This window comes from Pongo abelii, chromosome 17 (assembly GCF_028885655.2).
Source record: "Pongo abelii isolate AG06213 chromosome 17, NHGRI_mPonAbe1-v2.0_pri, whole genome shotgun sequence".
NCBI classification, from domain to species: domain Eukaryota; kingdom Metazoa; phylum Chordata; class Mammalia; order Primates; family Hominidae; genus Pongo; species Pongo abelii.
This window is the reverse complement of record NC_072002.2, coordinates 84,427,181-84,439,444: the sequence shown is the minus strand read 5'-3', so window position 1 is coordinate 84,439,444 and position 12,264 is coordinate 84,427,181. Positions and strand designations below refer to the sequence as shown.

At 40.9% G+C, this 12,264-nt stretch overlaps 1 protein-coding gene across 2 annotated transcripts in view; it reads right to left on the bottom strand.

Annotated features, from left to right (window-relative positions):
• The window catches only part of DOK6 (docking protein 6), a 440,469-nt gene extending 428,526 nt beyond the window's left edge, over positions 1-11,943 (bottom strand). Inside the window, exon 1 of one of the 2 annotated variants that reach the window (XM_024236187.3) lies at positions 11,521-11,943. In XM_024236187.3, the coding sequence (XP_024091955.1) occupies positions 11,521-11,586 (66 nt within the window). In that variant the 5' untranslated portion in view covers positions 11,587-11,943. The remainder of the gene's footprint in view (positions 1-11,520) is intronic. The other variant, XM_054538078.2, reaches the window with a different exon arrangement.
• Between the last annotated feature and the right edge of the window lie 321 nt (positions 11,944-12,264).

Here is a 12,264-nt window from a genome sequence, read left to right as displayed (position 1 = left end):
GCAAGGCAGATAAGCATTTTGGGCATTTCATCTTTTATAATGCAAGACCTTATTTGCTACCTTCACCATTCATAATGTGGGAGTACTCTCCAAATATGGGAAAGAGACTCAAATTCTGGCTGAAATAAAGAAATGACAAATGGCCGATATAGACATTTATTTTATTTTATTTTATTTTTTTACTTATGGAGGCATACTTTAACTTATTTATCCTAGCTCTCTAGGGTTCAGTGGAAATATATGGTGATAAACAACTTGCATTAAAAATTATTCTGGGGAAATGTACTTCATTTATTCTAGAATCACTTGAGATAAAAACCAAGCCTGAAACAAATAATTCTCTTGCCCAGAAGTCAATTAAGGTAGAATCTCTGGGAGTCGGTCTTGCCATTGCTGTTACCAAAACAAAAGAGAAAAAATAACCCTCAAAAGTAAAATAATTATTTTTCTTCACCGTCATTGTCACAAGCCATAGTGCTACAATGGAGGTAGATAACTTGTTTTGAGAATATTCCAAGTCAAAATTATCACAGGTAGAGGGTCTCACAATGAAGGAAAAGCCATAGCCAACTCTCTTGTCTCTCAGCAGAGTTCTGGAGGGTCACATGACCTCTACCTCCACAAAAAGCCATTAACCAGTGAGAAAGTTCCATTTCTGTTAACGGTGTAGTAAGTAATTCAGGAAAGCCCACATGCTCATGATCACAAATGCTGCACATATACAAAAAGTATATATATTCAAAGGCATTGAAAACTACCAAAGATAAAATTGATAATTTATTCTTATTATTTTTAAATGAACCAAATGATAATTCTAGACATGAAAATAAAATCATCAAAATTGATATCAATGAATAGTTTTAACAGTAGATTATTTGCAGTTGAATAGAAAATCAGCAAACTGAAAGAAATGCAAGAAAAATATTTATCTTGAAGATTTGAGAGGCAAAGAGATGAAAGAGTAAAAGCATAAAGACACTTTGAGAAAGGGTAGTAATTACTTGCCATATCTCTGCTTCCTTACATATGAGTAAGGACAAAGAGAAAGAACGGACAGAATTGATAATTGAAGAGGTAGTGGTGGAGAATGTTTCAAAACTGATGAATGATATCAAGCCATAGAATCAAGAAGCCCTATAAACCTCAAGAAAGATGAACGGAATGAAAACTATATTTCTACATGTCATAACAAAACTCCTGAAAACCAAAGATAAAGAACATGTTAAAAGCAGAAGAAAAGAGACTAATCATTTTCAAATGGCAAAAATAAGACTGCCAGGTGGATTCTCAATGCAAACAATAGTAGGTGAAAGACTCATTTTCCCCAAGAGCTAGAAAAACAAAATACTTCTGTAGCAATGGTTCTCCCTCCTGGCTAGCCTGTAGAATCACCCAGTACCTTTCCTAGATACTGAAACTCACTTCTTATTGGCTCCTTACCAACAGTCCTATTTCACTACAATCTATTCTACACCCCAGGCTCAGGAGTTTTGTTAATTTGACAATGAACATTTAACCCCTCTTGTAAAACACATCAGTAACTTCCCAGCTTCTTAGAACACTACAAGCACCCTTATTCTGGATCTTTTCTCATTACTCCACACTCATCTCGACACATATTGTTACCTGGATATGTTGTGTCCTATGCATAGAACTTTTTAACAAACCCTTCTTAATTCACGACTTGTCAGCTTGATGGTTACTTTCTCTAAAAACCACAAGGGCACCTACCATCTGCATGAACTCGAGAGGTACGTGCTATATATTGCTTCAATTTTCTCTCTCCTCATCCATCCATCTATGCCCTATCTCTTCAAGTAGGAAACAAAGAACAAAGAAAGGAACATAAAACATAAACCTCATAGATATCAGGAGCAAGGTGTTGCAGGGTAGCAACTGTCTTTCACAGCCATGAGACCAGGTTTATGAAGAAGACAAAACTGACTCTGAGCTACTGGTTTTTTAAAATATAGTCTCATGCACTGAATCTCCCATTGGGAAAATCATGATTGCATTGTTCAGAACTCAGCGAGTCTTAAATTAAGTACAATTTAAATAGCCGTGGTATCTTAATTACTTAGATGAGAATACACAAATTAGACAATTGAAATCTTTCAAGAGCATCCACATTGCTGGTAGAAGCATCAGTCATGTATCAAGAGAGCCTGGAAAGTCCTCAGAAAGGATTTACTCACGTTCATTACATTGTTTATGAAGTCAATTTCTGTACGTCGAAGAAATTTTTTGTTGTATTCCTTCTGTGTTCACATTATAAAGCATTATAGACTGTCAGGAAATTAGTGTTACATAAAGGATTTAATGGATAATTAACTTTATATTTCAGAGGTCTTCGCACTAACAACAGTGTAATTAGCAGTTTAGAGGAGTCTAACATGTTACATATTTTCTCTGTTTTCTAAAAAATTATCATTTTATGGCAACAATTATCAACTCTGGTGTCACATTGAAAACACTTGAGAGAACTTTAAAGCAAACCCACACTCAACTCCAGGCAGGCCAATTCAGTGAGGAAAGCCCAGGCCGAAGGATCAAGTTCTGCAGGTCACTCCTATATGCAGTCGTGGTTGAGAGGGATTGTTTTTTAATAAAGGGATAGGTAATATAGATAATTATTCAAAATATCAGAAAACAACAGAATGTGTTGAGTGGCCTTAACAGTGCTAAATAATTGTCCAGTTTTAAATGTCTAGAATAGCATATTTCATACTTATACATAAAATTGGTAGCTTCTAGGTAAATTCAGTATCATGACTTGGTACTAGATGTACTTTGGTTTAGAGGACTTATATAGCTAAAACTTAAGGATTCCAAATATGTGATGAAGTCTATGAAAGCATCAGTAAAATGACATGGATGCTTTCTACAGAACTACCCTACGGTCTTTAAAACACTCTGGAAAATGTATTCCTATTTGCTAGTAAGTTTAAACAAAAAGAAATATTTTTCAAAGCAAGGAGAAATATGTGAAAAGTATGATTTTATTCTTATTTTGCATAGCATGTGAGAAAATTTACTAGAATTATGTAAACAAAAATAAATATAAAATTTACTGGTTGCCATGGTGTTAAAGTTATAGCTTTTATAGTTTTGGGGAAAAAATACTAACTTTCCAATTTTAGACAAATATTGCATCTATTTTTCCAAGTAAAGACTAATGTAGACATAAAATGGTTTATAGAATTAAAAACTTTCCTTGTATTCTACAAAAGCATTTTATGAACATATTCTTCTGGTGCAGAGGTGGGGAGTGCATTCTGCTATCCACTCAGGAAAGATAGCAATTCCATGTGTATGGGTAGTAACATGCCATTTGGAAATACATACATATTCTGTTGAATATATACATATCAATATATAATACATTATATATGTATATATGTGTGTACACATATATACATACACACATAAACATGCTAAAGGGTAGTGAGTAATCAGAAAAAAGCAATTCCATATTCACAATGGAAAAATCATTAGGAAAAAATTACTATACACGTTTCTACATGTGTATTAGTCCATTCTCACGCTGCTGTAAGAATATACCAGAGACTGGATAATTTATAAAAGAAAGAGGTTTAATTGACTCACAGTTCTGCATGGCTAGGGAGGCCTCAGGGAACTTACAATCATGGGGGAAGGCACCTCTTCACAGGGCGGCAGGAGAGAGAATGAGTACCCAGTGAAGGGGGAAGCCCCTTATAAAATCATCAGATCTTGTGAGAACTCACTACCTTAAGAACAGCATGGGAGAAACCACTCCCATGATTCAATTACCTCCCATCGGGTCCCTCCCATGACACGTGGGGATTATGGGAGCTACAATTCAAATGAGATTTTGGTGGGGACACAGCCAAACCACATCAACGTGTAATACGTTTCATGTATAAATGTACACATTTGAATAAGAGATTGGCATACAGGCAACTTAAAAAATCAATAGCTTTTTAATAAAGAAACATAATTTAAATACATCTATTTTGATTTAAGCCCCCTTTAAAGCAGCAAGCAACAAAAATAAGAAACAAACAAAATAATCCAGTCTCTTGAGTTGAGATCATGCTGTGGTTGAGTATTGTCAATGCTTGGGCATTTAGCTAACACTGTCATACTATGTGAGGCATGACTATGTCACCACATATTGCCTTTTGATTTGTCGGATCCCCATTAATCTGTATAGTTTTTATAATTCAGGTTTTCTTTAAATGAACTCACCTTTCATTAAGTTGATTTAAACATAATCTTTTATAAAGCCAGGTTAAATAAAATATCATCTTCTATAAATAAAGGTAATGCTAAACTAAAGATATTTAACTATTTAAATAACTTGTAAAATTCTACCCAGACACTGTCATGTAAATTTTGAAAGGTGCTCTATTTTTTTTTTTTTTTTGAAAGGAGAGATTAGTGAATTTGTGTTTGGTATCAATGAAAATGAAATTGTGTCAATTCAGTGTGGCCTGGACAAGTATCTGCATAGTACTTCCTTATTGTGACATAAATTCTTTCACTAAATAGCATTTTTGTCTGCAATCTAAATAACTTAGCATTGAGTATAGTGAATGATTGTATCAGCTTTAAACCAAGATACCAAAGAAAGCACCTTGACTTTGAAGGGTACACATGACTATGTTGAACTTGTCTATATATACTCTAAAGTGGTAGCTGTTCTATAGCAGATATTACACTGAACTTGAAGTTATAAACCTAGGTTTGTAGACAAAAACACACAAACCCAAGCTATGTCTCAATAACTCCAGCTGATTTGCCTTATGTCTTTTGGATTCTAGTTTATGTACAGAATGGGGGTTAAAAATTGAATATACGTTTAAAATCCTACTATAAGACTTATATATTATGTGTGATAAGTCTTTACAAGCTGTGAGATGCACAATACACACAACATGTAGTGAGACTATCTTACCATTATGAAGTCTCAAACTAAGCATTAATATGTCTTTGTTCCCAGTAATTTTATTGTTAAGCCAAAAATAAAAATTAACCAAGAATTGTTGCAAATAATTCAGGAAAATGGCAGACAAAATATTTTGCACATGTTGAAAGGTTACAACCATCACTAATCATTGCAAGTACCATGTAAACAAGTTTTCTTTATTAATTTCTGCTCTTGCTTATAGCAAAATATCATTTCTTATTCTATCCACTTTGACTGACAGGTGCAATATTCTCATTGAGTAACAGTGTAACAATATAAAAATGAATTACTTAGAGGATAATACTGCTCTGTATCTTAAAATAAATCTACAGAGGATTTATGCAGAAAGTTAATGAAAATGTTCCCTATCTAGAATTTGTGGGTTCTGTGGACAAAGTTACAAGACCTTGAAGAAAAACAGAAAATACTGTGACTAAAGTGAGGCACAAGTAATAAAACTGAGGCTAAAGAAATTATAGTATGCTCCCTTTTAATTCTTTTATCATATTTGATAGAAATTATGTCTTCCTCAAAACCAGCACTGCATTTCAAAATATGTGAATCTAGAGATTATCTTTAAATGGTGGGACTACAGATAATTTCAATTTTGTTTGTATTGCACGCCTTTTATCTTCTACAGTTTCTAAAATTGATGTAAATAGAAACAGTACAAAGATACTAACACTTAATGGTCCTACTCAACAGTTTCTACATGGTTTATGATCCAAAGAGGGCAATGCTAACTAATAAAAATACTTCAAAAAGATGACATTTATGTCAAATATATATGCTTCATAGTAAACTATTTTTTTTTTTTTAGATGGAGTTTCACTCTTGTTGCCCAGACTGGAGTGCAGTGGCACGATCTCAGTGCACTGCAACCTCTACCTCTCGAGTTCAAGCGATTCTCCTGCCTCAGCCTCCTGAGTAGCTGGAATTACAGGCGCCGGCCTCTGCGCCCCGCTAATTTTTGTATTTTTAGTAGAGACGAGGTTTCACAATGTTGGCCAGGCTGCTGTCGAACTCCTAACCTCAGGTGATCCGCCAGCCTTGGCCTCCCAAAATGTTGAGATTACAGGCGTGAGCCACCACACCCAGCCTAAACTAATTTTTTATTCCATATTCCATTTTATACTGATCCAAAATATTCACCATTACTGTGCGTGTTTGAAAGACATTTAAGGAAACTGGGAATGTAGATCGTACAAAGATATTTGGCCACTGTAGCACTTCCCTGCTCACTATCTATTAATTTCAGTCATTTGAAAGATCTCTTTAAGTACTGAGTATTATCTTTGTTTTCTAAGAAAAGGAATGCCATTTTTAAAGTTCTCCTTGCCAGCAGTCATCTGTAAATCTATCAAGATAAAAACTGAGATGTGAATCTTGATAACTCTCTCTGATTTACCAGCCTCTCCCAGGTCTTACATAGGCATAATAATTTCATAGCAAAATCCAGCCACAATGTCTGTATTTGGTTTTTACTATAAAAATTACCTTAATTTTCATTGTCTTTGGCTTAATTTTTGAAATTCAAAGAACATCAGACATGTTCATATACAGACAGAGGGATGTTTTTAAAAGGAAAAAAATTGCCAATAGAGATAGAGTTTCTAAGCATACATCAGATATCATACACACAAACATGCAGTTGAAGATCATGCAAAATATAGGGATTGGGTAGAAGATATATAAAATCTTTGCTTACTGGAAAATTCTAAGAACTAGCATTATTTGCAGGAATATGTACAGATACAGAAGTAAGTGGCAAATCTACACACAGCGTAAAGAATATGCATAATTGTCACCATGAATAAAAATCTAGAATCAAATAGAGAGTTCAAATAATTGAAATTGTCATCTGCTAAATTAGTATTTAATGAGAAATGATAAATATACAAATGATAAATAAACATAGATACCGCAGATCCATTTCAGAAAACAACGTCCAGGATACACAATATTCTGGACAAGTAAAGACTGAAACACACTCATTATAACTTCTGCAGCATAAATCCATATATTAGAAATTCATATACAAAGTAATGATCCTGAAATTTCTTTAGAACTTTCAAATGGTCAGAATGACTAAGTTATCTATATGTTTTATCTTAAATATATTTATTGCATCTAATTCTTGGCAAATTGGTAATGCATGCCATGCAAGATATATAATCTCTCTTTACAAACTAGTTTTTACAGACTTGGAGACCAAAGAAATTGTAAAATGGTCTAAAGGACAAGATATACAAATGCACATATGCACATTTCTATTTATTTTATTTTATTTTATTTAGTTGGTTATTTTGAGACAGAGTTTCGCTTTGTCACCCAGGCTAGAGTGCAGAGTCACGATCTCGGCTCACAGCAACTTCCACCTCCCGAGTTCAAGCAATTCTTGTGCCTCAGCCTCCTGAGTAGCTAGGACTATAGGCACCCATCACCAGACCCCGCTGACTTTTTGTAATTTTTAGTAGAGATGGGGTTTCACCATGTAGCCTCAGCCTCCCAAAATGCTAGGATTACAGGCGTGAGCCACCGTGTCCAGCTATTTCTATTTATTTTAATCAGTGAGCTTCTATAAAAGGGTAAATTTTCATAAATATCTCTCATGAACAAATACTCTGAGGAAAGCTGTTGCGAGAGGAAAGGAAAACTTACAGTGTTTACAGAAAGGAGATCAATTATCCTTAAGCCAGGAATGGAGGTGTCTTGAGGTTTTAATCAAGAAGGGAGAAAGGGCAAGAGGTAGGTGAATCCACAATAAGTTGTTAAAACAAAAATATGCAAAAAGTGAAATTCTCAATAGGTGCTCAGCTCATAAAGTTAGTACTCTTCAAAACTCCAAATCTGTCCCTCCACATTTCCCTGCTTCCCCTACAGCAAAGTTGGTGCAAAGTGACAATGACTGGCCTGATGTACTCTGAGTGGCAATGATGCAGGGGTTCTTTATTATAAATAATTCAGGCTTAACACAATATGACTCTAATACACACACAAACACCAGTGTACACTGCCTCTTAAACTGTGGGCACTCCAAGGTAATTTGATCACTTGTTGAGTGTGTACCCGAATACACACACACACACAACCACCCTATCCTGAGATACTCCTTCAGAACCCACACATATCAATACCAATCTCTCACCTAAGTTTGAGTAAGAAATATAAAATGTCTGTAGAAGACACTATTTTGTCTGCATACAATGTGTCTGTGAATAGTCATGTTGATGTATCTGAATGAATTCCTTGGAAAAAAAAATGATGTGAGGTCTGTGTCTAGAATAAGTCAAGGTATAGCACTCTAAAATTTGTACAGTGATGTTGATGACAATGACTGTGATGATGATGATGATCACTCCACAATGCTGCATCTATTTTTGATAAATTTAGGGTCAATACACAAAGTGTTAGATTATTAATGCTTTCAGTGATTGAGTTCTTAGTTTGGCTGCAAACAAAAAACTGACTGGATATTTTGCTATATATGCCTTGTTTACTAAATTTTACTTCTTTGCCCAAACAGTGGGTAAGGGACTATAATCAACAGGTTGCTAGCTTCCCCAGTGAGACACAGGGCAAGGGCCCTTTTGACCTCTTAAACCTGGAAGCCCCTCTGAAAGGTCTGACTTGCTACCTAAAGGACAAGAAATGTCTTACTGCCCTCATTCAAAATTGCACTTACCTGTGAAGAGCAAAGGGCACATTAGAACATGTCATCATAAATTATGTTTCACATCAATAATTATCTCTGATGCAATCAGCCTCATATCCAGGTCTTTTTTTCTACATTAGAATATCACAGACTTTGATTCTTGAAAGCATGAGTACTGTCCATAATAAATGAAATATCTATGCATGTTCAATTATAATTATTTATATTTTGAAATTTAGTATTGGACATAAATCATACAAAACTCATCGTGTCCTTGGAGATAAAAAATATGTCATTTGGAAAAGTTCATACTTTTGAGTCCATAAAATTAGGAATATGTATTATTAACTATGCAAAGGAAATATTAATGTTTGGATAATTTCAATTTTTATGATTTGGAGTATGACTCTTTAAGGCACAAAATATTTGCTTAGAGTTTTACTATCTTATGGGACACGCTTAACTTAGTAAGCTTCACAGAACCAGCTATGTGAAGTTTTGCCATTTAAATTCACTCTTCTGCATATTAGAATATTCTGAATAGAAAAGTATCTGACTTAAAAAAAAGTTCCCAAAATAGTCAACGTGAATTTAATATTTTGATTTAATTTAAAACAAGACTGTTTCAATATCTAACTTTGAAGTTTACATTTCTCAGGTAGAAATGGAGGACAAAAGCAATTAACTTTTATATGAACACACTTCTATTGTTTTCTATGAAGGCTGCACTTTACAAAGGCGAAAAGCTCTAAACAGTGAACATAGCAAAAGAGGCTTTGTAAGTGTAAATATACATTTGCACACATCGTTAGGCAGAAATGGTGTTCAAGATGACATTTCAAACGCTGTGAATGCCATAGTTACCCAAGAAGAATTCAATGCACTTTCCTTGGGCCCTATGTTATAATTGGGTTACATACTCAGTTTTTATTGTGTGAAATCCTGGAAGGCTTGGATGGGGTGGAGGGGAATCCTAGAGACTCCAGGGCCAAGTGCGCAGGAAGGGGATGCTGAGGCTACATTCTTCAGTCTCATTTTCATATGCAGGTGACTCTGTGAACGCAGACATACATCTTGTCCGGGACTTAACTCATCCATTAGTTTATATAGTCTGAAGCATCAGATACAATTGCGATTTCAAGAAGACCGAAGGCCGAGAAAAATGATCAAGCATCCAGTGGTAAAGCAAAGGGCTTCAAAGGTCAAGCTAAGAAGACGACTCCCTTCCACCTCCAGCTCTGCACCTCCCTTGGCTGACAGCTGTGTGGTGACAGACTTGAGCATTGCGTCCCAGCTGCGAGGAACAACCAGACTCCTGGAGAACCGCAGCTTTTCCCGTGGGTTCGTCCTTATATCCCTGGAAAAGAATGAGGCGCTTTCTTCTACCCAAGAAAAGCCCTTGAAACCTGGCCGAGGATCTGACTCTGGCGCCTTCTCTCTCTCGCCTTGGTGGGGCTCACGGCAGCGCACGTTGGCTCCAGGCTGGAGGAAGGGGGGCGTTGCTGTCACCCAGCTCCGCACTCGCTCTTGCAGCCTCCCAGCCTACTACAGAGCTGCTGAAGTTCCAGAATGGGCCCCTGTTGTCCTTGGGGTACAGTCTGCACCTTTAATGCGAAACCCAGCAGAGGCAGCACCAAGAGTCAAGTCTGCCTTTCCCGTCCTCCTGTCCCCAACACCTGGCGCCGCCAACTCCCGACAAAGCGACTCCTGGTGCTTGGTGATCTGCCCTCTTTCGGGGATTCTACCGTACCTTTCTTCTACCCTCTAACACTACCCTTCTTTTGCTTTCTTTTTTACACAAAAATTAGCAAAGTCCTCCCCTCCTTTTCCCCTTCTCCAAGTTGGAGGATTCATCCAGTCATCAGGGAACACAGGAAAGGTTCTAGCTCAAGGACCCTTTGCCCCGGGATGCAGGAGCCTGGTACAACTGGTACTTGGAGAACAGTGAGGTAGACACAACCAGAGAGTCTGGAAAAGGGGCACTTTCTTTCCCAGTCGAGTTTCCCCTCGCTTTTCTGGACCAGCCAGCCCGGGTCAGCCTCCCAGGCCACCCTACATCGCGCGCTCCCCAGGGACCTTCTGCCCGTCCCTCCATCCTCCCCCTCGCGTCCCAAGTCTAGGCTGCTCCCGCCCAGGTGACCGCCCCTCCTGTCCCGCTGCCTCCCGTGAGTCCCTCCTACCTCCTCGTCTGGTCACTAGAATAGTTTTGAACCCCTGGGTTCTACACCCTTTCCCTCCCAAGCCAGGCAGCGCATCTCTCAAGAAGTAGCAAAAGGTCTCCGTCAACTTTGCCGTCACAGAGCAGTGACCACGGGCGGGAGCGGGGCACACACCTGCCTGCACGCGGGCACGGGTCCCCGGGTCGGGGAGCACTTGCGGGGCGCGGGAGCCGCCCTCGGCCACGGCGAAGGCGCCCTAAACTACAGCCGGCAGGGACGCGCGGCGCTGGGAGGGCATCAAACGGGAATTTCGAATTGAGCTTGGGAAGCGGAGACCAGAAAATGGTGATTCTAAACACACGCGAGCGTCGCCACACAGAGCAATTCCACCCGAAAGGCGCACACTTTTGAGAACAGACCACCGTGGATAGCACTGCAAAGAAACCTCCTCCAAGGCACGTTCCTCCTTGGAACTGACAATCCCTTTCGTCTACTGACTTCCCCGCACGGTCGAAGACAGCCCGGTGCACTCGAGGATGGGGACTCAGGCGCTCCTGAAGCCCCCAGATCCGTCTGCAGAGCCCCCCGGCAGGTGTGGCCCCCACCTGGCCAAGCAACAAGCGGGCCATCCGCCTAAGGGCCGGGTCCCTCTCCGCCCTGTACCCGCACGGGTCACCTCTCCCTGCCCCCCGCCCCAGGCAGCCAGCCGTGCCGAACGAGCGCCGGGGAAGGAGCAAGCCGAGCGAACCACTCACCCCAAGCTTCCTGCTGCGGATTTTCACGTAGCCCTGCTTGACTATGTCGTTAAAGTTGGAGGCCATGGCCAGCGCGATCGGGCTCCTGCGCCCCGCGATCCGCTCTCCGGAGTCGAGAGCCGCCGTCCGCCGCCGGGTCTGCGCCGGTCTCGCATCCAGCCGGCCGCCGCCAGCAGCAGCGCCGCCGCCCGCTCCTCCCCGAGCTCCCGCCGGTGGGGACGCGGGGTCGCCTGCAGGGCCGCCGCGGACAGGGAACGGGGCCCGGCGCCGCGAGCCGCGCCAGCCCTCCGCGTTCCGGCGCTCACCTTCGCTCCCCGCCGCGAGCCCCGCGCCGCGGCCCGCGCCGCCGCCAGCTGCGGGCGCCCCCACCGTGCCGCCGCCCCCGGCAGCACCCACGGGCTGGCGCCTCGCTCGGCGGCACACAGCTGGCCGGAGCGCACCACCGCGGCTCCCCGGCGCGGGGGGAGGGGGCGGGCCGGGGGGGGCGGGCTGATGCGCCGGCCCCGCTCCCTCCCCCTGGCCCGTGGGGTGGCTGGGCTCGGAGACGCTCGCAAGACGCGCTCCATCCCTCTCCGCGCGGGCGGGAGCGCCTCTGCCGCCGCGCGCCCCGAGGCCCGCTCCCCACCCGGCTCCCCGGTCCCGCAGCGCTCCCCGGGCGCGAGATTCCTAAGGACACGGCGCCTCATTCCCGGGCTCTAAATCTCCACTCGCAAGCTGGGCACCGGGGAAAGGGCGGTGGGGACA